We start from the raw sequence: 27,556 nt of genomic DNA on the forward strand, positions 1-27,556 counted from the left end.
AATCTGGTAAGAAGCATTTGGTGTATGATCTCGTACGTCCCCAAAAAGTCGACCTATAAAAAAAGAGCTGCGAACTGTACTAAACGTCAAGCCTTTTCCAAAGAATATTAATGACGTGAAGCAAAACAAATGGGCAGCAAACGAACAGGTAAAATACGAAGAAATCTACCAGCAGTCACAGTGTTACAGTGACTAGGCCCATTACCAGGAGACGGTAACACCACTTCCCTCCTGCCTTCACAGTGTCACTGTCACCGCTCAAACGTTCCTACCACCGCGCCTTCCTCGGAGGCCCCCAGACCGCTCTGCGTCCTTCTTCCCATCGAGGCCCCAGCAGCCCTCAGAGGTCCTAAGTGCGGGGACGGCCATCGCCACGTGTGAGCCTCAGTCACCTGGAGACATATTCACCTGGTCCTAGACTCACAGATAACGAGGGTCCTAACTGTCTCAGGGCAAGTCCTCCACATTTGGTTAATTGTACGCGAAGCCCTCACAAAAACAAGCAGCTCTGGTGCAGCGGCCACCGCAGTGTGCGGGGGAGGGGGGGGGCAGCTTCCCCCACCCTCCCCTCCCTGGCAGACAGTGCTCCCTGCGGTGACGGGGTGAAGACGGCTAGAACGCCCTCACCCAGGCCCTCACCCAGGCAGCTCGGGAAAACCATCCCCCTCCCACCCCCGCCACTACCCAAGTGCAGTCAAACTAACGATTGTCAGGTGTCCCGCGTTCCACCGAAAGCCACAACAGAACTCATTTACACGGAATGTTCCTCAATACCACAAAGTTCTGCAGTACTTTAAGGTGGAAGCCACAGAGGCTGAAGCCCGAACGCCCGAGGACTCTTAAGAACGAAACTGATGAGTACTGGCCACAACAAAGACACCTCCCGAAACCTGTCGTCTGAAGGAGTGCTGTGTTCCCAGCATCGTGCTGGGGGTACTCGACGGGTTTGGTACTTGCCGAATGAATGAAGCACCGTAGGTCATTCCCTCAAATGCTTAATTATCTGCAGGGGATTATCTCATTTCTATTTTTACCGGAGAAAAAAAAAACTGTTGATGCTTCGGCCAACTTCTACGTTCATCTGCTTGTTGGTAAACAATGATACTGCACATTATCAGCATTTGCCTTAATCGTCTGCAGCTTTTACTAGTTTTACTAATTGGAAAAGATTCATTCACTCTCAGGGCGTAGAAATAATTACAAACACGAAAAATGCAGGACGACTTAACCTTTAGCTGTTGGTAATACAGTACAACCGGGGGGAAAAAATCATACCTTTTGCTGCGGTGGATGCCAATCTAAAAATACAATCCATGGACACATACTTAAGTAGGTGCTACTTCAAACACCCTTCAAAGCACATGTCTACATTTAACACTCTTTACTGAGGTGGCTTCTGCTACTCAAAGCATTTTTTGAGCAACAAATAAATACAGGGCACATTGTTGTAGGGAGGAGACTCAACTTTTCCCTCCCAGCTGATCTTTCATAAGTACCATGCATTATTATAAATACTTTAATGGCTCAAATTATGTTTTCAACTTCCCCAACAATCAACATGTTGCCAAAGTTTCTCAACTAATACAGACAAAGCATTTTTTCTCTTGTAAAACGGTAAAAACAAAGAAATTGTCGGTAATGCGACTCAAATCACAGAACACTTTTTAAAGGAAAACAGGTGATCACTGAGGGAAAGTCAATTTCATAATAAGATTTATTTACATACCAGCACAGAATATCCCTGGAACTTCGCTCCTGACTATTATGGTCCGTACTTTCTTATCAGATTTCAAAGCATCCACAGCTTTTGAGAGCTAAACAGATACAGGGAGGGCAAGGAGAAACAAAGAGGAAAAATCACTTTCAGGTTGACGTCAACACTGCATCTTAATATTAGAAGCAGACAGTTTAATGTTTACACTCACCATTTTTACCAGATTTTTACTGAATGAGTTTTTGGCATAAGCTCTGTTTATTCCAAGCACCACAATTCCTAGTCAAGAAAAAAAGGCACACCGGAGTTAGTGAACTCGCAGGGCACAGACTCCCACACACACAGCTAGTAGACTTGGGACTTAGGAAATCTGCCCCTTCCTTGAGGGTCACACCAACAGCTTCGTCCTGATTTTTGTGTTTACCCTCCTTTTCAAGATAAGCACATTTTTAAAGACGGTGGTAGATGTACGTAACCTGTAAAATCAGCCTAGTAATCAATGCCCACCTCTTCTGCCTGTTAGAGGAGAACTTTACGACATCGTGATGCTTTCAGTTCACCCCTTCCTAAGCACCACCAAGATAATCCGCACATTGTACTAAATTCACTCATGGGTGAGAAGAATCCTCCGCTACAGAACACTGTCTAAAATATGGTCTCATCACCTTCAAGTACATGTGGAAGAAACAGCTGACGAACCCTTATCACAGGCAAGCCCTGCAGATCAGCTTTTCGGCTCGTCAGTATCCTCACTCACGCTGTCTGTCATCCCGTCCCCAGTATCTCCATCCCAGTTTCTCTCCTGACTCTGTCCCCCACACTCAACCCGAAGGCGCGTCCACTTACAAGTCCAACCAGTGATTCAGCCTCAGTCTAGAAAAGCAGAGTTCACTCCCCGGGAAGTTGCGCTCTCCCTCCTGAGGTTCCTGACTCAGACCAGCCTCCCATTCCAACTGCTTCAGTCTGATCGATTTCCCAAGAACAATTATGCATAGAATCCACCCCCTGCTTAAAATCCTTTATTTATTTGCTTCCGAAACATTTGCGCTCAGAGCCCTACAGAGCCTGTACTTGACCTTGCCTGTCCCCGGAGTGAGCACAAAGGTTCCCTGTGTAACAGGAATGCCTTCCACCTCTTTGGGGGGGGGGGGGGGGTATGACCCTTATTTGTTACTAAGTTACACTGAAGACAACAACATGTACACACATCTTCTCTATGCAAGACATTGTGCAAACCTACTTTGCAAAGAAAGTGCAAAGATAAACCACTCACGGAATAAATTTTCAAGAATTCTAAATGCTCTCAGCATGGAGAAAATCAGAAAGAACCTGGATGTGGGGCAGGCTCTGCATGAAACCCCACACTGACCTCGGGTAGGCCCCCCACTCAAGGACAAGAGCCGTCACTAACCGAGCACTTGCTGACACTGTTCCCAGGGCCTTATGTTTATCGAGTCACGTGATGCCCACACAACCCAAGAGGTGGACACTGCTTTCATCCTACTGGAGAGAAGGAAGAAACTGGGCCTCGGGGAAGCTAGACCGCCAACCACCTCCACAGCTGAATGAATGACGCGGCTACAGCGTTCAAGCTTCCGCTTCCTCACGAACGAAACCCACCGGGTAAGACCAGACACGTCATTTATTCAGCTGCGTCGAATACACATTACGGTGCTCAGCCCTCAGGGAACTCGAGTCTAGGAAGGGACGACAAACGATAAAAAACGTACAATTCGAAATGCTTTACATGCTGTAAATGGTGCTCCAGTAACTTCTAACCAGAACCGTTAAGATACGGGGGCTGCAGTCCAGCCAAGAGAGAACAGGTTTAGCTGAGGTCAACAGAGTCAGGACAGGAAGCAAGAGGGTTCAAGAAGTAGAATTTCAGTGAGTTAGTGATTGACCGGACTGAGAACTGACCGCACCGGAACGTGTTAGGAGCGTCTACGAGGTTTTCACTTCAGCTGTTGGATGACAGATGACATTTCAAGACAGAACCATAAAAAAACAAGAACCAGGGTGAGGGTGGAAAGGGCGAGAGTTCACGAATTTGGTTTCGAATTCAAGTGAATCTGACGTGCCTTGGAGATATCCACGTAGGTATCAACTCTTAAGGGTACATAGAGGCTAAGAACGCAGACTCTGAGGTCTGGTTGCTAGCGCTGAACTCCCAGGCCAATGCTTACTAGCTGTGTGACCTTGGGCAAGTTACTTAACTAACCCCCCTGACCTTCAGTTTCTTACTCTGTTGAGATACGAATGGTTCCCAACTCTGTGGGACTGGTGTGAGTGAGGATCAGTGATAAAACAGACGTAAAGTTTACAACGTAAGCGTTCAATGATTATTGTTCCTCCTAACACGCTTTGATGCAGTAGAGTATTACCATGATCTGTTGATATGGAAGCTTCTAGAAAATGTATTTCCATACAGAAATAAAGAGTGGTGTGCTACGGCTTTGGTCATGGTTGATATTGAACATAAGTGAGATCGGAGAGTATCTTCTGCTCGTGCTGATCTACATAAATGGGTCACACATATTTCCTTTATCTTCTTCATTCAGCCATAAAGAACTTTATCAAGATATTCTTTTTAGTGAATAACATTCTGTGAAATGAATTTCCATTATTTAGTTTCATTTGATGAGCATTTAAACTGTTCCTGAATGTTCCTTAAAAAAAGAAAAGAAAAGCAATAAAACAAACCGTTCCTAAACTGTCCTAAGTCCTACAATCCTGAATTTTCCTAAATCCTACAATGCTGCAATAAACATTCTTCAAAGTTTCCTTTCCACAGGAGTGTAAGTATTTCTGACAAGTATCAAGAAGTAGAAAGTCTAGGTGTGCATTCTTAATTTTAACAGATACTCCTAAAAAATATCGTCCCTATTAACTGCCTGGCCAAAGCACTAATACCAGTTTGTTCACAACAGCAGACCTCAATGGGATGAAAAACCTCTTAGAAGACATTTGGAAAATGTAAAGGAGCATCTTGAAACTGTGACCAGGTGGAATCCAGGGTTGGCAGGGACTGAAATTTCTAAAATTTAAGGAGCCCCTGTAAGTAAAAGAATACAAAATTACACACACGGAATTAGGGACAGATGTAAATATTGAAACCTTCAGAATTTTAAAAACTTGAGAAATAGTACATTTTCTTTCCAATTACATATCTGAACTACACAAGGTCACGTCCTTCCCTCTGTATATGAATTTTTGCACATATCAATAATTTGAAAAAATATACAAAACCAATCAAATGGAATTGGAAAGAGGAAAATGGAATTGGAATTAACCCCAAAGAGTCAAAACAATCTTGAAAAAGAAAAACTAAGTTTGAAGTCTTAGTTGAAGGACTTAATCAGGACACTTCCTAATTTCAAAACTTACTACAAAGCTACAGAAAAAAGCCAAAACAAAACCAAAAACAAAAACACCAGTGTGCTACTGGCGTGAGAACAGACATACAGACCAACGGAATTGAACCGAGTCCACAAATAAACACCTACGCTTATGGTCAACTGGCTTGTGGAAAAGGTACAGAGACCATTCAATGCTAAAAGAACAGTCTTTTCAACAAATAGCAGTGGGACACCTAGGTATTAGCCCGCAAAAGAATGAAATTGGACCCTGTCCTCACACCACGTGTAAAAATTATCTCAAAACAGACCTGAGACATAGTGTGAGAGCTAAAACTGTGACTCTCTCAGAAGGAAACACAGTTCCACATCTTCAGGACCTTGGGCCAGGCAACAGTGTCTTAAATAGATTTGACAACAAAACCACAAGCAACAGAACAGATAAATCATAATTCATCAAAACTATCAAGAAAAAGTGAAAAAAAAAAACCACGCAGAATAGAAAATATTTGCAGATCGTACATCTGACACGGGGTTAATAGCCAGATTATAAAACAATTTTTACTACCCACCACAAAAAGATAAACGAATGGGCAAAAGGTTTAAATGCAGATTTCTAAGGGAGATACACAAACGCCCAACAAGCAACATCATTTGTCATTAGGGAAAAGCAAATCAAAACCACAACGAGGCATCGCTTCACCGCCAGCAGGTCGGCCACGATGGAAAACTGTGGAAACAAGTGCTGGCGAGGGTGTGGGGAAACAGGACCCCTGGGGCACTGCTGGTGACACCTGAAAATGGTGCAGCTGCTGTGGGAAACCGTGTGGCAGATCCTCCAAAAACGACACACGGCCCGTTGATTCTACTCCTAGGTATCCACCCAAGAGAAATGAGCACATACGTTCAAACAAATGGCTATACGCTGGTGTTCAGCAGCATTCTTCATATCTAAAAAGTAGAAACAAAATGTGGCATATCCATTCAATGGACTAAAAAGTAAGAACGGTGGATAAGATTACCATTCACAGCAAGAATGCAAGAAATGGTTAATGTCTTGAAAACAAAGGGCTGGGACCCTCCCACGGTGCTTTCATTGTTTAATTTTACCACCATGTGCATATATTTTTACTTTAGAAGTTTTGTAAACTTCAATAATTTAGCTATTGTTACTAAACAGGACATGTAATTACAGGACATGTAATACACAAAGTACTGAAAACCAGTGACAGAAAGAATATCTCCGATAAACCACATACAAACCTAGCTTCTTCCAAATATACCATTAAAAAGTGAAAAAAATGGTGGCACCTGGGTGGCTCCGTCGGTTAAGCGTCCGACTTCAGCTCAGGTCATGATCTCACGGTGAGTTCCAGCCCCACATTGGGCTCTGTGCTGACAGCTCAGAGCCTGGAGCCTGCTTCCGATTCTGTGTCTCCCTCTCTCTCTCTGCCCCTCCCCTGCGCACACTCTCTCTTTCTCTTTCTCTCTCTCTCAGAAATAAAACATTTTTTTACATTTTTTTAATTGAAAAAAAACAATTTTTTACGAATCATTTATCTGATAAGGGACTTGTACCCATAATATATTAAAAACTATTACAATTCAACAATAAAAAGGCAAACAACCCAGGTAAAAAAAAAAAAAATGGGCAAAGATTTGAGATGTTTCTGTAAAGAAGATACACACGTGGCCAATAAACACATGAAAAGATATGCAACATCATGCACCATTAGGGAACTCCAAAACAAAGCCACAAGGAAATATCACTTCCAATGCACCAGGAGGACTACAATCAAAAAGCACAATGACCACAAGTATTGACCGGGATGCACAGAAAGGGGAGTCCTGAGGCCTTGCTGCTGGGCATGTGAAATGCCTCAGCCACGCTGGAAAAGTCTGGTAGTTCATCCATATGCTAATCACAGAATTACCAGAGAACCCAGCAATTCCACCGTATGGAAATGAAACGTCCACAAAACCGTACACGAATTTTCTAAGCAACGTTGTCCACAATACCCCAAAAGTGGAAACAACCGAAATGTGTATGAATGATGAATAAACAAATTGTGGTCTGATCTACCCAAAAAATGGAATGTCATCGAACCATAAAAAGAGATGAGGTACCGATACATGCTACCGCAGGGATGCACCTTGAAAACATAATGCTCAGTGGAAAAATCCACAAAAAACCATAAATTATTTCCTCATATGAAATGTCCAACATACACAAAGCTACTGAGAGAGAAAATAGACAAATGGGTCCTATTCTGGGGGGAGACAGGGTATGAGAATGGGGAGTCGTGGCTAAAGAAAACAGGGCTTCCCTCTGGACTGATAAAAATGTTGCAAAATTGGATTGTGGGGATGTTTGCACAACTCTCTACACACACTGAAATTAACTGTACACTCTGAATTTTGTGGTACGGGACTATGGGTCAGTAAAGATTTAAAAATATATACATCTTAATATACGTGTTTATCAACATAATTCCCATGCCATAAAACGTATGAAAATATGTTGTTAAAAACATGATAAAAATACATGACAGAAATCAATCTGCTGAAAATGAAAAGTAAGTAGATGTAGGAAGACCAGCCAGCCGACCCCAGCGACAGTCCGCCTGGGAGAAGGTGCTGGCTCGGACAAGAGCCGTGTTGGTAAGGAAGCACGTGGAGGAAAGTGGAAAGGTTTCAAAGACACTCAGGAAGTCTTGATAACCTGGATACGAACGGTAAGCAAGGAGCAGGCATCAAGGATGCCTTGCATGACACAGCTGCTTATTTGTTCTAATTCTGCCAGAAGTTTTTCCAACGCGGTTCACAATGATCTCTGAAATGGGTCACAATGGGGGCCCCTGGGTGGCTCAGTCGGTTAAGCGTCCGACTTGGGCTCAGGTCATGGTCTTACTGTTCTTGTGTTCAAGCCCCGCATGGAGCTCTGTGCTGACAGCTCAGAGCCTGGAGCCTGCTTCGGATTCTGTGTGTCCCTCTCTCTCTGCCCCTCCCCTGCTCCCGCTGTCTGTCTCTGTCTGTCTCTGTCTCTCAAAAATAAACATTAAAAAAAAACCCTGAAATGGGTCACAATTATGAGTAGAAGCTTGCCAGACTGGGAGAAGTTTAGAAAGGGGAAGAGAGGTTATTTCATTCCAGGAGGTGCATGCAAAAGCAGAAAGCAAAGAGCAGGAAAAGTCAAAGCTTAGACGCAGCTAAAGGCAGACTGGAGAGGAGCCTGCAGGCAACTGGGAAGTCTCTAATGGAGCAGAGCAGTCATCCTTGGCCTAGAAAACAGGAACCCCAGGCACCAGTGGGAAGAATAAACTGGGAAGGAGAATGACTGGCAGGAGCCGGCCTAAGGAGATGCCTTCGTAGACCAGGGCGAGGACTGATGTTCTAGAACTCCTGGTGCCCCGGACAACAGTACAAGAAATCACTGCTAAGGAAACGTGATTATATAACCGCGCTTCCCCAACAAACATAGAACCCAGACAGCAGAGGAGTGCTAATATAGCTCACATATTCTGCACTCACTCCCCGCCACCAGCCTCAAGAGGGCAAAGGACAATTTGCGGCTCCTCGTGTCAGAGGCTGCTGAGAGCCTCCAAGAGAAGCAAAGGCATCAGGAGACTCCTCGACCTGAGGATTCCTTGACCTCATGTTTTTCTTTGCACTGCTTATTTATTGCTGGTTCACCAGTAAAGCACAGCATTTATCATGTTAGCCAAGCCTGAGTGGTCATCCCTGCCAACTTTCGAAGGAAGTGGGGTCCATTTTCTTAAGAAGCCATGATTTCCTAATAGTGGATCTTTACATTTTGGGTAACTGTAAACATCTGAATTTCTTGAATTCTCATATGCTTTGATTTCTTCTCCTTAATCCAATTGATCCTAATTTAAGGACTTTCCAGTCATTTTGTGAAAGTTTACTTTCAACTTGCATTCATTTAAGTCATATATGATGAAGTTTTGGGGTGATGGGGGTTTGTGGAGTCCAGAGATGACAGCCAAGAAAGAATTCTTGAAGACATCTTCGGTGCAAAAAGGTGATTTTATTAAAGCATGGGGACAGAACCCATGGGCAGAAAGAGCTGCACTGGGGTCCTGATGGGTAACTCATTATACACCCTCAGGTTGGGAGGGGGTCAGGGATAGAGTAAGTCTCTTAAAGAATTTTGGAAGCAAGGTTTCCAGGACCTTGAGGGGCTAGCTGTTGCTAGGGAAACGCCATTTATTACTATTCAATAAAACCTCAGTCATGAGACCTTTCGGTCATGAGACCTATATGGAGAGGGGGGTATAGGCTGGGAGTATGATTGCCAGCATACATCTTGGGGCAGTTGAGATAAAGGAAGTAGACTTACAGGATCCTCGAGGTTGGGATAATGTTAAGCTAAGGTTCTCTTTTGCCCCTAGCAAAGGGTAGAGGGAGGTCACTCTGCCGGTTTCAAGGACTTGTCAATGGGCCATAGGCAGTAAGGGAATTTCATTTTTCATTTGCCTTAGTTTCCCACATCACCATGGCAAGCACTTAAACCCCTTTCCTTTGTTCTTGGGTAGCTGGGAGTGTCCAAGGAATATCACACAGATCCCACCCGGGGTGGGGACAGGGGGGTGCTACCTTGGGCTTTGCCCCTCCGCCTGCCTCATGCTCCCCCATCACACAGACGATACAGAACTGGATGCACCTTACTGGCAGAACGGACAACCTCTGTACCTAATGCACTGCAGGTACACCTAACATAACTGAAATGCCAGTGAGACCAAGCTTACCCAAAAACGCTCTAATCGTCCCAGCCCCGATCTACTTTCCAGCCGAATTTCTCAATATTCTGCCTGTCCTTACACTACGGCCCCACGTGCCCTACGTTATTTCCCCCCAAAAAAGCACAACACGTTCCATTCCACGTGTTTGAACGTGCTCTGGTCGCTGGAGTAAGAAACAACAAATGAAATAACTCATCATACTCCACCATGAGCATCCACTGTGAGCTAGACACTTAGTGGGCAATCTGTATTAGCATCCTAATCTAATCTTCGCAGCCACCATACAACGTTGGTATTACTTTTCCTATTATAAGCACATGAAAGTTGAGGCACAGAGAGAGTTTGCCTAAGAACCCGCACTACTCCCAAATTCTATTGCCTAGTAAGGAATGTCTGGGAACCCAGTTCATCTGGAAAATCCTAACTCGATGCTCAGAATCCCCCTGTCAAGTCCTCCAATCCCCAAACGTTACTGATCACAAGCCTCTTGGGGGTATTCCAGCCCTTCAGCTCTCCCCAAATTCAAAGTCAGCAAAGCCTTTGGGTCAGCAGTATCTCCCTCACTCTGCTGGAAGACGCTAACAGCAATCATGACTTAACTCCCTTTGCACGTCTGCTTAACAGATGATGGGTGCTCGATAACTACACGTCGAAATAAATGACTGGTCCTCTGGCAAGCCGCTATTCCACCTTTCGCGACCCAAGTGGGCAAGAGAAAGGAACCGAGCTCAGGCAGACAGTTCCGTCCTTCCCAGCCCTTCCCCGCCCCCTCCTGCCCCCTCCTCCACCCCCCCCCCCCCCCCGCGGTACTGTATGGCCAATGCATCTGTCCCCTCCGCCGCAGGTAGCTCAAGGGCAAGACCAGTTACCACCCACAACTGGGTCCCCAGGGCTTAGCGCGGTACCCGGAACACAAAAACGTGCCCAAAAATTGTTTAAGGGAATCGCAATCCAGTCCCCCAAACTAACTTTCTCAAACAAACTAGGGGAGAAACTGCTGCGGCTGAACAGCTTTACACGTGAGATTCTTCAGAATGAAGTGCATTCTCACTGCAGCTCCTGGAACTCTCCCCGCCCCCCCCCCGCCCGCCACCACCTCCACCCCCGATATCTGAGTTGACAGATTGCACAGCCAGCACAAAACCTGGAAGCAAATATCACACACCCGGTTTATTGACCTTGGCTCGTCTAGAGATGAGGGCGCAAGCTGCATTTCTGTCTTCGGCGCTGAGTGGGGCCACTTTTACAGGTAAGCTGCTCCGTAGCACACCTTTAGGCACCGAAAGCACTACCTGGGTGCAAAGCTGGGGTGGGGGAGGGGAGGGGTCTCGACCGGGGCCGCGCAACAGACGCTGACGTCAGCCCGGACGCTTGACCTTGCGACCCCTTCCCAGGACCCGCGGCCGCCAGCGCCGCGCCCCTCACCTCGGTTCTCCTCCTCCAGGTACCGCACCCGCAGCTCGTCCTCCGTCTTCACCTCAGAGCTGTAGCCCCTCCGCGCGGCTGAGCCCCCCGCCACGGGCGCCCAGCCCCGGGCCCACATCGCAGGGCCGACCCGCGGGCCCGTCAAGGAGCCGGGCAGCCTCCACCCGGGGCCGAGCCGCGCACAGCAAGCGGCCACCAAGCGAGCGCGGCCGGCCTGCAAGGCGCCCAAGGCCCCAGGCGCCGCTGCCGCCGCCGCCGCCATCTTGTATGTTTACGGCGTGGGCCCGCGGCTGCCGCCCCGCCCCCGCCGCGCGCTCGCCGCCGCGCGCACGCCGGGCACGCCCACGTCCCGCCCCCCGGAGCCTCTCTCCGGTGCCCGTCCGCGCCCTAGGCCCCGCCCCCTCACCGCCTCGCCCCGCCCAGACCGGATGACGGAGCGTTCCGGGAGCCTCTGGCCCGGGCCTCCCCAGCCTGGCGCGTGCGGTCAAGGCTCATCCAGCAAAGGCAGGAAGAAGTAGTTTTCCCAGGCTGTGGAACGGTTTAGGAGGCCGTGTTCCATAAGAACTCCACGCTCTCCCCGGCATACGCCCTGGGGTCCCAGCTTAGCTGCAAAGGTGAGCTGAAATGTTTGAGCTCCCGTTTGGCTGGCTGGGGAGCAGCTCTGCGCCGGACTCCCGTTTACCCGTGTACGTAAGAGACACAGGTCATCCGTTAAACGTGCCCGTGAACATCCTCAGGGCATGCTGCGCGGAGTTCAGGAAGGGGGTGGGAACAGCAGGTGGACTCGCCTGCCCGGAGTCCAGAGTCCTGGTAAGGCACCGTGGTCTTGACAAAATGGGCTCAAGCCAAACCATCTGCTGAGGCGGGACAGAGAGCATATGGCTCTCCCCTCGGCCTCAAGCGCAGAATGTCAATCCCTTGTGTAGGTGTTCATCAGAGGAGTTTGACATGTTCTCCTGCGTGGTTTCTCTCCGATCTCAGCCAAGACAAGGTGGGCTTAGGAGGACTGTTTGAAAAGTATGCTGCTATGAGCATACTCCCACTGCCACGCACGTTTCTGCCGTAGGTCGACCACACGTTTGGATCCTGAGCAAAACCTTCTTTCATGTTATACCTTCAGCTCTGCCCAAAGTGGAAAGAAAAAGCCAGCTGGGTCCCATGAGTGCATCTGCTGTGCGGCTGCTGTTGAGGGCACCTTTTATGATACCTTGTGTAAAGTGCCACTTCTGAAATTTCTCTTGAAGCAGAGGACAAGGAAAAACTTTGCCTCTTCTTATATCTTTCCCCTTTCCTTTCCTTGTTTTTGGTTTTTTTTTTTTCAGGAATACCTTGATCAATTTATTTAAGTGATTTTTCATGTATGTGTAAAAGTTATGTATGATTTTTAAATGTATATCTGACAGTCCTATTGGTAAGCATAAAAAATCCTAAATGATAAAAATTCATCTTTCCCGTCTTCTGATACTCATGTTCACTTTGGTGCTGAGAAACTCAGGAATTTTATTTATAGCTCAGCTGTTGGAATTACTGTACAATCTAAATTATTGTACACTTTTATTAGAAGCTAATTACTTTGATATCTTTATGTTGGCTCATCAACTGATTATAAATTCAAATACAGGTGTTCCAGAACACCTGACATAATGCTATTTAAAATAATATAATCTTGGGCGCCTGGGTGGCTCAGTCGGTTGAGCGTCTGACTCTTGATATCAGCTCAGATGGTGAATTCTCCTGCTGAGATTGAGTCCTGCATCAGGCTCTGCACTGACCACTTGGAGCCTGCTTGGAATTCTCTCTCTCCCTGTCTCTCTGCCCCTCCCCTGCTCTTGCTCTCTCTCAAAGTAAATAAATAAATAAACTTTAAAGTAATACAACCTCATACAAACTTCCAGGTGTAAAACAGATAAGTCACAGAAAGTGCAGGGCAGGGATAATAGTCAATAATACTGTAGTAACATTGTATAGCAACAGATGGTAACTGCACTTACTGTGGTGATCTTTTGTGATTCATATAATTGCCAAATAACTATGTTTTACACCTGAAACTAACATCACATTTTTTAAAAGACAGATAAAAAAAATTTTAATTGAGTGCTATGATGCTAAATAAAATATTATTAAAGAAAGAAGCAAGTAGGGGCACCTGGATGGCTCAGTCGGTTAAGTGTCCAACCTGGGCTCAGGTCATGATCTCACAGTTTGTGGGTTCGAACCCCGTGTCAGGCTCTGTGCTGACAGCTCAGAGCCTGGAGCCTGCTTCAGTTTCTGTCTCCCTCTCTCTGCCCCTCTCCCACTCACGCATGTTCTCTCTCTCTCTCTGTCTCAAAAATAAACAAACATTAAAAAATTGTTTAAAAAGAAGCAAGTAGATGAGAACGACTGTTTGGTTGCTTTAAAGAGCTATGTAATCTCTCTTTTGCCCCAATAATTGAATCTAATTACAGTGATCGTCTAGAAGGTTTTATTGTAGAACCAGGAATGTTACACACTGAAATTACCACACTGCACAGCGTAGGGAATAATAGTCGCTGGTCCTGGAGGAGGGCTGTGTGGTGACACATGGTAGCTATACTGTGGTGAGCAGGGCATAAGGTATAGAACGCAACGTAGAGACTCCAGCTCCTTCCTGAACGGTTGTGACTCTGGTTCTTACTGAAAGCAGTCGTAAGCATGTCCCAGTCTGTGAGGATTGGTTCTTCAAAGCTGATGCAAATAACAGATATCACCATGACCGTTACAACATGTCAAGTCAGACGCACTCGGCTTTGGATCCGATCTCAATAATTGCTTCACAAGTTACTTAAAGACTCTGTGCTTCCATTTCTCCATTTGTAATGCAGCTAGTATGATATCTGTTTCCACTCACGAGTTCTTTAACTCCAATTTCTTCATCTGTAAAATGGGAGGGATTGTGCCCATGTTTTATAGGCTTGATGAAATAAGCATACAAAATCTTTGGCATGAGGAAATGAGAAGAGAATAGATACTATTAACTACCACTTATCAGCTTCCTTCTTAGTCCACTTCAGACATTTAGATACGTTATTTTACTTAATGTCCAGACAACTTTGAAGTTGGTATTATTACCCCCATTTTGCAGATGAGGGCACTGAGATCAAGTTACTTAATCAAACTCTGCTGCTAGTATGTCGCGAAGCCGGAATTTGAACCTCGATGTATCTGACTCCGATCCCCATGTTCTTAATCACCGTTTGCACAGTCTCTCCCTAAATGCTAAGGCGGCCAATGAAATTTAATTCCCTTTTGTTCCTTTCTCTTTTTCAGTAAAAGATGTGCACCAGGAGCAGAGTAGGAGCCAGGCACAAGAAGCATCACTTTGGGAGAGGAAGGTAGGGCCGGAGTTTTGGGTATCCGGTTACTGTTACTTCCCATCTGTCCATAGGATTGGCCCCCTGGCCTCCAGCAAGCTCGCGGCTGACAGTCGTTTTGATTTGCCACATCCTTGACATTTTTCTAAGGCTTACTTCTATGTAATATGAAATGGGTATGATTCAGAGTGGCCAACCCTGAGCTCTTAGAATACAGCCAGGCCTGAATGGCAGAAGCCACCCCTTGTAGAACCCAGCTCTGTTGCACAAAACACGCAGGAGAACGTAGGTGTCCCTGGTAAAATGGACACTTGCCAACATGTTACCAACCACAGGTGGAGAGACAAACTAGTGTAGCAAAAGCTATGTGAGGAACAAAGCAGAACTCTGGACTTTTGGAAAACGAGACTATATTTTAAAACTATCTTGGGGCGCCTGGGTGGCTCAGTCGGTTGAGCGTCCGACTTCAGCTCAGGTCATGATCTCATGGTTTGTGGGTTCGAGCCCCGCGTCGGGCTCTGTGCTGACAGCTCAGAGCCTGGAGCCTGCTTCGGATTCTGTGTCTCCTTCTGTCTCTGCCCCTCCCCCACTCGTGCTCTGTCTCTCTCTGTCTCTCGAAAGTGAACAAACATTAAAAAAAAGTTTTTTTAAAAGAAACTGTGTATACCCTGTTAAATCTTAATGACCTACCTACACAGTGACACACAGGTACACTTGTAATCTACATGTTCTATGATATAAAACTATGCGAAGATGATAGAAAGAATATGTATACGATTGTGTTCGAGATCACATGGTTGTGTAATTTTAATGTAAAGCTCTTTAAGTATTAAAGAGGCATTTTAAGTATTTATAACTTTAAGGCACAAAAAATGGTCACGGTACATTCAAAGAGGGGTGGAAAATTTTACGCATGCTTTAGTACCAAAATAAAAATCACAACAGCCCCTCTGAATTTCTTTGGGCCTCTTTTTAATGCTTTTAGATAGTCTTGTTTTTCAAGGGTTCTCTAAGTCTCCAGAGTGGATTTCCTCCAGAAGCTCTCCCTTTCCCACCTACCCTGAATACTCACCTCCAAGAGGGAGGGATTGAATGGCAAACCCAGTAAACCCCATGCCCCAAGTCTTGGAAGGTTCCAGTAAGCCTCACCCGAGGACATTGTCCCCACAGAAACAGTATGGTAGGGGACACCCTCTGAGAAGGCCTCTTGACCAGACACTGCACTCCACACCCTACCAAGATTTTGCAGGTTCAACTTATAAGTACCAACAATGACCACATGTGCCTATGAGCTCCCTCCACCTACGAGGCAAAAGACAGGGAAACTGAGGCTTTAAATTGCTGAGAGTTACATAGCTATACATTACAGAGCGAAACCTCAAATAATCGACTCTAGAATCCGAATTACTCATTGTTACCTTGTATCATCTGCTTTTCTCAAGTGATCCTCAGGGCTCTGCCCTACCCTTCCCACGCCCCACTGCCAGCTGTGGGGAACTTGACCAAACTCCTCCGTTATCCTCCTCTCTGGAAAGCTTACCCTCTGCATTAGATCCTCTGTGGTCATAATTTCCCAGATACTGCCTCTTCCTCCTGCCAATCCCTTAGTGGCCATTTTTGTGTGACTCATACACACAAACATACGTGTACATGTACACCAGGCTCTGAAGACACAGGCCACCATGTAGACTGGGAGGGATGGGGACATTGGGGGATGATCAAGTATACGTGGCTTCTTTGGGGGTGATGGAGATGTTCTAAAATTGAATAGCGATGGTTGCGTAACTGTAAGAATATCCTAAAAACCATTCAATTGTACATTCTATTTGTTTAATTTACGTACGTATTTTGAGAGAGAGAGAGAGCAGGCCGGGGGCATAGAGAGAGGGAGGGAGAGAATCTCAAGCAGGCTTGGAGCCGTCAGCGCAGAGCCTGACGTGGGGCTTGAACCCACAAACCGTGAGATTGTGGCCTTACCGAAACCAAGAGTCAGACATTTAACTGACTGAGCCACCCACGTGCCCCTGGATTGTACATTTTAAATGGATGAATTGTATGGTATGAAAATTATGTCTTAATAAAAAGAGGATATGGATTATGGCTTCTTCAATAGACGGCTGATTCTGTATCTGAGACAGAGAAAACACAAGGCAAGCCCAGAATATCTTATTGTGCGAGAATACAGTGAAATGCTCAAAGAATGGCAGCGGTGAGAAAGGACACAGACTGAAAGCGATCCTTCTGGCCAAATCTGGGACAAGTGGAGCTTCGGTATGAATAATGCCAGCAATGGATACTAACATTTAGATTTTTTTTCTTAAGTCAGTGGACAATTGAGTAAATGGTGGAGGCCAGTTTCTCCCTGCTGGAGTGGGAGAACACAGATAAGCCAATGGGGCAGGCAGGTGGGGGGAGGGGGGGGGAAGGGGGGTGGGGGAGGAAGGGGGGGCTGCTGCTAGGATCACTCATGTGATAAAGGAATGGCATTGGAAACATCAGTGTAAACTCACATTTAGCTTAGTATAGATGCAGATGATTACAATAGAAATATTGAGATAAGTGTGTATACATTGGTTAGTATGTACACATATATGTCCTTGCTCTCAGCTAAGATGACCCCGAAGCAATGGCAGCTCAGTAGCAATGAGCACACTTAGTGCCCAGATCTTGGTTTCTAATACCATTCTTCGGTAAAAGTGCTCCTTGGAGAAATGGCTGGTTTTAGGATGGGGCATTATAGAACATTTACAAGATGAGCTTGAAGGATATTGTAGAGCCAGAAAGTAAGAAAGTGCTAAACAAAACAAAACAAAAACCCACAATCATGGGACTATGTCAAAGAGACTCAGAAACCAAGTGAAAGACGTCCCCAATGGCCAGATGCGGAACAAGTTGAAACAAAATAAATAAATAAAGGAGTGTAGGATTATAAACCAAAGTGGAAAATAAGTATTCATGAATCCCATTGATATAAATAAATGCCTGAATAAACAAATAGGAAAGAAGAGACAGATCTCCAACGCAGAATTCCAAATAACTTACATAGATACTCTGCCCCCGGGGAGGAGGAGCGTAACCACTATTTAAACGTGGGCTGCACACTTCCTCTCCATTTTGCTGTTAAACCCATCCAGTGAATTTTTTAAACTTCAGAGCTGTAGATTGCTGAGATTTCTTAATCAATCACTTATTCTGAGCACATTTCCATTTAAAATTTTGAGCATATTTATAATAGCTGCTTGTCTGCTAATTCATTTAATTTATTTTTTAATTTACATCCAAGTTAGCCTATGGTGCAACAATGATTTCAGGAGTAAATTCCTTAATGCTCCTTACCCATTTAGCCCATCCACACAACCCCCCACAACCCCTCCAGTAACCCTCTGTTTGTTCTCCACATTTAAGACTCTCTTATGTTTCGTCCCCATCTTTGTTTTTATATTACTTGTCTGCTAATTCAGACATCTGGATCATCTTGAGGTCTGTCTCCATAGTTTACATTTTCGCTTGTGCAGAAGCTCTGGAAAGTATGGTTTGCAGGCTCCTGAAGTTCCTCAAGATGCTTTCTGGGGGACTGCAAAGTCAACACCATTTTCATAATAATACTGAGATGTTATCTGTCTCAATGTGTTGACATTGGCATTGATGGTGCAAAAGCAGTTGTCCATAAAACCACTGGCACGTTAGCATGAATCAAGGCAGTAGCACTAAACTGTACTATTGGCTAGTTACTTAAGAATTTCTTTGATAGGGGCACCTGAGTCACTCAGTTGGCTGATTGTCTGACTTCAGCTCAGGTCATGATCTCGCAGCTTATGAGTTCGAGCCCCACATCAGGCTCTGTGCTGACAGCACAGAGCCCACTTCAGATCCTCTGTCCCCCTCTTTGCACCCCTCTCTCAAAAACTAAATACATATTTAAAAAAAGAATTTCTTTGATAAAGCCAGATAAACTATTAGTTTCTTTAAATCTCAACCTTTGGGGGGCGCCTGGGTGGCTCAGTCGGTTGAGCGGCCGACTTCGGCTCAGGTCATGATCTCACGGTCCGTGGGTTCAAGCCCTGCGTCGGGCCCTGTGCTGACAGCTCAGAGCCTGGAGCCTGTTTCGGATTCTGTGTCTCCCTCTCTCTGACCCTCCCCCATTCATGCTCTGTCTTTCTCTGTCTCAAAAATAAATAAACGTTAAAAAAAAAAAATTTTTTTTAATAAATAAATAAATCTCAACCTTTGAGTACACATCTTTTTAATATTCCTTGTCACAAGACGTGACTCATGCATGAGTCACTTTTGCTGCACAATGAAGCAGATAGAAAAAGTATGTGGTTGATTCAGCAGAACTAGCTGACTCTTTCATGAAACATCATTTCTAATTGAAAGAACAATAGGTTGTGGCATCCGGGTGGCTCAGTCGGTTAAGCATCTGACTCCTGATTTCTGCTCATGTCATGATCCCACAGCTTGTGGGTTTGAGCCCCCCATCAGGCTCTGCTCTGTCAGTGCAGAGCATACTTGGGATTCTCTCTCTCCCTCTCTCTCTGCCCCTTCCCCACGGGGCTCTCTCTCAAAATAAATAAATAAACATTAAAAAGAGAAAAGAACAACAGGCAGTCCCCCTGTTCTCTCAAAATTTAGCATTTGATAGATATTTTCTAAAAAAAAAAAAAGAGTCATGTGAGTGTATAACTTCAAAGAAAGTGACAATATTTTTTGCCCACAATAAAATTTGAAATTTCAAATGAAAATTGGAATTTTGAAAAACTTGTATCCACTATCATGAGCATAAGAGTTTCCTGATATGTAAAGATTTGCCTGATGAGATCAGTAATGATATTAGTGAGTTATTTTTTTTTAATATTGAACAATGAAGTGTGCCAATGTTTGAAAGACCTACATAACTCAATGAGTCAGTATTTTATAAACGGCCAAAGCTAATGTTGTAAACTGTGCATGAATAAAAGATCCCCATTAAAAGTGCAGTATAAAATAATGGATTTTAATAGAATAGAATGTGAAATATTGCAGACTGTGATACAGCTTCAAATTCCACACTGCAACAAACATTTAAGAAACTAGCACTTGTCAAATTTTAGCATAGTATAAAAGAATATCCACAATTATCTGGAAAGGCTATTAAAATATTTCTATCTTTCCAACCATGGGAGCCACATTATCTTCATAACCTAAACAAAACCAAAATATTGCAATAGGGTGAATGTAGAAACAAATTTAGGAGTCTTGCTCACCTTCCATTAAGATAGACATCAAAGAAATTTGAAAAAATGTAAGCAACACCCCTCTTTTCATTCATTGTTTCTGTTTTGGAAAATAATAGTTACTTTCCACGAATGTGGGTTATTGATGTTAACATACATGAGATTTGTTCTTGGTTTTTTTTGAATTAATAAATACTTTTAGATTTTGTCACTTTTAATTTCTAATGTAAATATCAATAGATACAGTATGCAAAACAAAATCCTGTTAGGATCCTCGGTAATTTTTGAATGTAAAGGGGCCCTCCGTTCAAAAAGTTTGAGAGATACTGCTTTCAATATGGGTCATGTTTTACTGTTTATTCATGTGTGTAATAATTTTGGGTTATATTCTAGACATTATGTGACAGACTATAGACTCTGGATTCTGTCGTTCACCTGAATAGTATGATTATTTTGTTTTAGCAGGTGGTTAACTTATCTGAACATGAACTCTGCCTCTCTCACAGTGGGCAGTGCTGAGATCTTTCGTTGGTTCTTTTAGCCTTAGCTGTGTTGCTTGGAATCATCCATGCTCATGCATCAAGGGCCAGCCAGAGATTTGGGCAGCATTTACACACATAATTTGGGGCACCTGCTCCGTAGCTCCATCCTTCCTGAGACTTCTCCCTTTATTTTCCAGCTTTTGTGGTTGCCCCAAAGTCTCTCCTCCGATATCTCAACCAGTACATCTGCAGGTGTCTTAGTTTTAGCCTCCATGAATAGTGCACACCGAGGCTCGTCCTCACGCAAAAAGCTGTAAAAGCGGGAAGCTCATGAGAACTGTACCTTTCTTCTAACTGTCAATTCCCCTCCAGTTCCTTCCTGCACTCGCCTCTGCAGTGCCTCCACATGGTTGTTCTGTAAATTTTGCCCCGTGTGAGTTACTCTGCCAATACCGGGACAGAACTCCAAACGAAGGCAGAAATGACTCAGTTGTACTTCTGAGGGGGAAAAAAAAAATGTTTCCTGTATTTGGTATCACAATACCTAGGATCTTTTAGCAAGTTACTTAGAAAATAGAGTCAGCAGGGAAGGGAGACTTCTCTCATTCCTCTTGTACATTTTTTTTTACCATTTACATTTTTTAAACCATATTCAGTGATTCTTTGATCATTTTAAAACAATAAAAAAAGAAAGGGAAGAGAAGTTGAAAATATATTGCAGACAGGCACCAGGGTGGCTTAGTCAGTTGAGCATCTGACTCTTGATTTTGGCTCAGGTCATGACGTCACAGTTCGTAGGTTTGAGCCCCACGTCGGGCTCCGTGCTGACAGTGTGGAGCCTGCTTAGGATTCTCTCTCCTTCTCTCTCTGCCCCTCCCCTGCTCTCTCTCTCTCTCCCTCTCTCAAAATAAATAAGTAAACTTTAAAATATGTATATTGCAGAAACTAAGGTCACTTGTTCAGTAACAGCATGGCAAGAGCATGCCCTCTGGATTCAAACTATCTAAGTTTCACCAGCAGCGATCCCTCTTGTTAGCAGTGCAAGCTTGAGCAATGGACCTTCATCTGTAAGACGGGGAAAATAGTATTATTCCCTCTCTACAGTTGTTTGAGGATTAAGTGAGATTACATATATAAAGCGCCGAGTGCTTTATGTTACAAACATTCTGTAAGTATTAGCTGTGATTATGACTACTTTTAAGACACAGTTTCTTTAGCATTGAGCTATGATGTCTAAGACAGTATACATTGAGGTAGGATAAAAAATATTAGGACTTCTGCTTATATCTTACCCCTTTCCATAACTTTTACTTGTGCGTGTTTATGTGCACACACATGGAATTATATGCTTAAAATTTTTTGCCCTCTTCCCGATGGCATGTGTGATTTAAAAAAAAAAAAATTAGAGACTATTGGCTCAGAGATTTAATCAAAACCCAGAAGCATATTTATACTCTCCAAGAAGCATTTTCATTCTCAAAATGAAGCTTCTTTCATTGGAGACCACAAAATATCTTTAAATCATTAATTGATTATTTTAAGTTTGCCCACCTGTCCTGGGAGATGGGAATATGCCCACTTTGGACTGTGGTCCAGAAAGCCAGTGTGCTACATTTATCTGCAACCCCAGCAGTCAATGAAAGTTCCTTTGTCAAATCCCCAGATCGAAAACAGCGTGTTGCCTGGGATACTTAGTTTATATTAAGCAACCAAATTTATAAATAATTCAGGAAATGAGACAGACTTTGTTTGAATAAGCAACATTCCTATAGACGTGCCCAATAGCAAAACTATGTATGTCATCTCATCTAAAGTCACCTGACAATTATGTATCTCCAAATTAGAAAGCCCAGTTAAGTTAAATGGGGGCTTGGGAGACATGGAAGGAAGACCTGACTTTTAATCCCCATTCATCAACAACAGCGCAAGCCTCTGTATTTCCCCACACATTTGTCACATGTTATGTCTGCGATTGGCTGCCACTCAGGAGGTGGATGCAAGGCACGCACCACGCTGGAGACTTTGTCTTTTTTCTACAAACAGGTCGTGGTAGTAGTTAGGAGAAAGGAGAGACAATGTCAAAGTTTCGCTGGGGGGTAATCATCACATTGAAAGAGAAAGAGAAGGAGAAAGTCCCCCAATATCCTACTTATCACACCGATTGCTTTTTAAACAACCGAGATGTCTCCTTCAAGTACTAGATGCATTGGGGTGTAGAGCCCAAGGGCCAGACAGCCCAGTCTGGAATCCTTGTGATTGATGACAGTGTATCATAACCCAGCAAATGTCCTGGAATCTTCTGGCCTTTAGAGCCCAAAGTCATTTTCAGCCCCAAAGAGAAAGGCAATTTTATCTCCTATTAAATATGAGAGTAAGAACATGTATTTTTAACAGACACATCCCTGTAATGCCGCTGGTGCATGGGTCAGTTGGGGAAAATGTAACCCAGAGACACATACCGAGTTTCGTTATTTGGGGTCGAACACTCTTCTTTTTCAAGTCTGTAGGCCAGGATTGATTTCTAAATTATGTCGAAGAATGTCTCTGGCTCTTCGGGACCAACACCTGATTACTGCTAGATTGTAAGATCCAGGAGCATTGTCCCTTGTACCTCATACAGGCCATAGTATCCCGGGGTCCTCTGTAGTGCCTGAGACAAATTAGGTGCTTGAAAATATTTGTTCTTCTTGTTGAACAAATGAAAATAAGGTCTGTGGCTTCCCATGAAGTCAGAACTAGGCTGAACCCCATGCCCCCCAAATTACTTAATTTTAGTAGTATTTCAAGACCCAACATTTTGCTTTAAACTTTTTTTAATTTTTTTTTAATTTATTTTTGAGAGAGAAAGAGAGAGCACAAGTGGGGGAGAGGCAGAGAGAGAGGGAGACACAGAATCGGAAGCAGGCTCCAGGCTGCGAGCTGTCAGCACAGAGCCCGACGCGGGGCTGGAACCGGTGAACCGCGAGATCGTGACTTGAGCCGGAGTCAGACGCTAAACCGACTGAGCCACCCAGGCACATCCCCCACACAACAATAGGCTTTTAAGCTAGAATTGTAGAGGATATAGTGTTGACCTGTTACTGTTGTAATAATTCTCACAGTATAAATAATTACATTATTGTTTTTTTAATTATAGCATTTTTTAAACATTTCATTCTTCAGTGGGGTCCATGAATAAAATGACAATATTTAAAGATATTTTTAGATGTCTGAGATATCTACACGTTCTAAGCTGTTTTTTAGTTAAAAGATTATTTCGACTTTTTACCTTAAATATCACAGATTGCGGTACCTATAAGTGTGTGTGACAGACTTAAATGCTATGATCAGTGTATTCTTCTGCAAGCAATGTGGTATTCATTTAATAATGTGAACTTTCAGAATAAGATTGAGTTGCCCAGGAAGTTCTGCTAGAATTCTGTTGCTAAAAATGTAACAACTAATCATCTCGACATTGTGTGTGCAATCAGAACACAGGGCTCCCGTACCCAGGTACAGAGCTCCAAGAGCTTGGAACACCACTTGTATCATTGATACTATGAATGGTTTTCCGCTCTCAAGTATTGTGTGAGTTTGCAGAACTGATGGGCAATTCACACCTTATGCCGGTGGTTCTCAGCCCCTAGCAGAACAATAGAATTACCTAGGAAGCTTAACTAATAATGATGATAATAATACACATGTCTATGCAGTCATCTCTTGCCAAACAGAGGACTGGATATCCTAATTTTGTCCCTTGGGAGGTCTGTTTGGCATCTATTTGGTATCATTTTACATTGGGAAGTCTCTTTGGTATCCGGTACCATTTTGTATTGAGGTTCTTTTTTTCCCCCCCACTTCTAGAAACCCTATTTCTGCTGTGTAGTTTATGAAGCCACCTGAAAATGATAAGTCTGAATAGCTCTGATTAGTCCTTGGTATTTAATCAGAATGGAGAAGAGTGGAACCCTCCATTTGGGTATATTGAGTCAATGATGGTCCAGAGGGAAGGAAGTTATGTTCAGTAAGGACATTGACAAATGCCCAGGACCTTTGGTTTCTTTTGTAGAGTATGTATTATCGTTGCCACCAAGTTAAAAAGGTTTCATATCTAAGAACAAACATCAGTTCTTGAACAGTTTTGCCTCAATCATTATACACAAACCCAAGTATCTTCTGTTTAACTGGAAAAGCAAACAATAATTGAAACACTCATGTTGATGACATTTTAACACCATGTAATTAATCACTTTCTCTTTTTTGAGCTGCCAGTTTTGTTTTCACTGTAGACCTAGATCAGGGAAGGGCAATATCAAAAGAGTCATCAAACATTTAATCACATCAAGATATGAACATATGTCAGAGTTTTCTAAAGATAAGAAATTATTAAAACCAGAAAAGCAAGGTTTAAACTAAGCATACTGGTAAGGAAATATAGCTGTTTAGAAATGAGGAACTTTTGTTTAAAATGATTCAAGATGGGGCTCCTGCTGGCTCAGTCGGTTAAGTATCCCACTCTTGATTTTAGCTCAGGTCCTGAGCGTACGGTCCATGGGTTCAAGCCCCGCGTCAGGCTCTGCTCTGACAGTGTGGAGCCTGCTTGGGATTCTCTCTCTCCCTCTCTCTCTGCTCCTCCCCCACTTGTGCTCTCTCTGTCTCAAAATAAATAAATAAACGTAAAATAATAATAATAATAATAGAAATAAAATAAAATAATTCAAGAAATCAGTGCTACAAACAGAACAGCCTCCTGAAACTCTGCTCTTCAGTAGATAAGAGTTAACTGTGGGGTTGTGTCTTCCACTGGAGACAAAGGACTCTTTTGTTGTTTCCTGTTTTCTTTAGAGCACACTGTATATTCAAAGATCAAAGTAATATTTATCTGAACTGTTTGTTCTCTTTATCATTCATAAGCTTTTTCAGTCAAACACATTTTAATGTGCATGTTTATTTATTTAAATACACACAAATGTACATATGTGTAGTTAGATAACAATTTAAAGTCTTAATTTCAGCCTTTTAAAACAAATTAACAGTAGCAAGTGTAGGGTAACAGGCAGTATATATCCCACCTACATTTACCGTCTTAATTGGAACTTCACCAAAAGCAAGTATGTATTAATAGGGTGATCGATCATTTTTGTAATCTGTATGCATTTTAATCACCAAAGATTTCAGATGACAATGTTATTTATTAATATTAGTCCCAGGGGTTAAAATCAAAAGATCTCAAGAATTATATCTAAAGTGTAACATAATCCTCAACTTTAAAAACAAAGAGGTGATGTTTAAAAGTCATACGCAGAGGGGCACCTGGGTGGCTCATTTAGTTAAGTGCCCAGCTCTTGGTCTCCACTCAAGTCATGATCTCACAGTGCATGAGATCGAGCCCCCCCTCAGGCTCTGCGCTCACAGTATGGAGCCTGCTTGTGATCTTCTCCCTCCCTCTCTTTCTCTGCCCCTCCCCCACTTGCTCTCCATCTCTCAAAATTAATAAATTTAAAAAAATAGTTTAAAAAATCACATGCAGATAGCAGAAGTGAAATAACCATGTTAAAACAATTTGCATTATTTTTCGGAGTGTACAAAAACCCATTGTTTTTATAAAACAGGAGTTATTTCTTAATTTAGTTAAATGCACATGTTTGTATTTTCATGCCTGAAAATATCGTATGTAAAGAATAATTTATCTGACCCACAAAACCAACAGAGGATATTCATAAGGTTTAAAATAATGAGGTTAGGGGCACCTAACTGGCTCAGTTGGTTAAATGCCGACTCTGGATTTCTGCTCAGGTTGTGATCTCACGGTTTGTGAGTTCCAGCCCCGCATCGGGCTTTGTGCTGTCAACGAGGAGCCTCCTTGGGATATTCTCTCTCTCTCTCTCTCTCTCTCTCTCTCTCTGCCCCTCCCCTCTTTGTGCTCACTCTCTTGCTCTCAAAAATGAATAAACTTTAAAAACGTAAAATAATGAGGTCAGAGAGAAGATACGCAGCCCTTTTTTAACTCAGAACTGCCAAACTGATATAATTTGCCCAAGAATTCAGATAAAACAGCAATATTTCTCCTGCAGCTTTTAATACAATTTATATACCTCTGCACTTACCAACAACATTTTTGAACTTGTTTAACTTACATCTAATAGTATTGATTTCTAAAAGAACTTTTTCTGCATTTTGGGCGGTCCAGGTATGCAGACGCTTCATCATTGTGACAGATTTCCTCTTGGCCACTTTCCTAAGAGAGGGAGTTATGTTGAAACACCAGCACCCTTAAAACCTTAGGAGTTTATTTTGTTAGGCAACCTATTTTGTTGTTGTTGTTGTTGTTGTTGTTGTTGTTGTTGTTGTCGTGCTCGGATCGAGGTTCTATTTACTTTTTAAGCTTTATTTATTACTGAAGTATTTTATTCAGTATTTATTACTGAATTTATTTATTACTGAAGTGTAGTTGGCGTGCAATATTATATTAGCTTCAGGTGTACAACGTACTGATTGTACAATTCTCTCCATTACTCAGTGCTCCTCATGATGAATGTAGGTAGCCCTGCCACCACATAAGGTTATTACAATCTTATTGATTCTACTCCCAATGCTGTACTTTTCGTCTCTGTGACTTAGTTTACAACCGGAAGTTTGTGCCTCTTAATCCCCTTCACCTGTTTCACCCATCCCTCCGCCCACCTCCCCTCTGGCAGCCACCAGTTTGTTCTCTGTATTTCAGAGTCTGTTTGTTGTTTCATTTGCTTGTTTGTTCACTTGTTTTGTTTACTTTTTATTTTTTAATTTTGTAATGTTTATTTTTGAGAGAGACAGAGAAAGAACGCAAGCAGGAGGGGTGGAGAGAGAGGGAGACACAGAATCCGAAGCAGGCTCCAGGCTCCGAGCTGTCAGCACAGAGCCCAACGCGGGGCTCGAACCCACAAACCGTGAGATCATGACCTGAGCCAAAGTCGGACGCTTAACCCCCTGAGCCACCCAGGCGCCCCTGTTTTGTTTTTTAGATTGCACATTTAAGTGAAATCATACGGTATTGTCTTTCTCTGACCTATTTCACTTAACATAATACCATCTGGGTTCATCCATGTTGTTGCAAATGGCAAGCTTCCATTCTTTTTATGGCTGAGTAATATTCCACTGTGTGTGTGTGTGTGTGTGTGTGTGTGTGTGTGTGTACCACCTCTTTATTCATTCATCTATTGAAAGACATTTGATTGCTTCCATATTTCGGCTATTGTAAATAATGTTGCAACAAGCATAAGGTTGCATACATCTTTTTGAATTAATGTTTT

The 27,556-nt window shown here is 43.4% G+C and overlaps 1 protein-coding gene and 1 long non-coding RNA gene across 13 annotated transcripts in view; one reads left to right on the forward strand and one right to left on the reverse strand.

Annotated features, from left to right (window-relative positions):
• The window catches only part of AUH (AU RNA binding methylglutaconyl-CoA hydratase), a 352,182-nt gene extending 340,617 nt beyond the window's left edge, over positions 1-11,565 (reverse strand). Inside the window, exons 1-3 of one of the 10 annotated variants that reach the window (XM_019463761.2) lie at positions 11,259-11,562; positions 1,926-1,993; positions 1,727-1,814 (exon numbers count right to left, since the gene is read on the reverse strand). In XM_019463761.2, the coding sequence (XP_019319306.2) occupies positions 1,727-1,814; positions 1,926-1,993; positions 11,259-11,520 (418 nt within the window). In that variant the 5' untranslated portion in view covers positions 11,521-11,562. Of the gene's footprint in view, positions 1-1,726; positions 1,815-1,925; positions 1,994-10,998; positions 11,189-11,258 lie in introns of those variants that run through there. The other 9 variants (XM_019463759.2, XM_019463758.2, XM_053907743.1 and 6 more) reach the window with 9 other exon arrangements.
• A 125-nt stretch (positions 11,566-11,690) lies between these two features.
• LOC109275521 (uncharacterized) overlaps positions 11,691-27,556 on the forward strand; it is a 45,135-nt gene continuing 29,269 nt past the window's right edge. For all 3 annotated transcript variants that reach the window (XR_002084212.2, XR_002084213.2, XR_008424109.1), the window contains exons 1-2: positions 11,691-11,872; positions 14,547-14,611. This is a non-coding gene — a long non-coding RNA (uncharacterized LOC109275521). The remainder of the gene's footprint in view (positions 11,873-14,546; positions 14,612-27,556) is intronic.

Source organism: Panthera pardus, unplaced genomic scaffold, assembly GCF_024362965.1.
Source record: "Panthera pardus isolate Hobbes unplaced genomic scaffold, ASM2436296v1 HiC_scaffold_20, whole genome shotgun sequence".
Classification (NCBI taxonomy): Eukaryota; Metazoa; Chordata; class Mammalia; order Carnivora; family Felidae; genus Panthera; species Panthera pardus.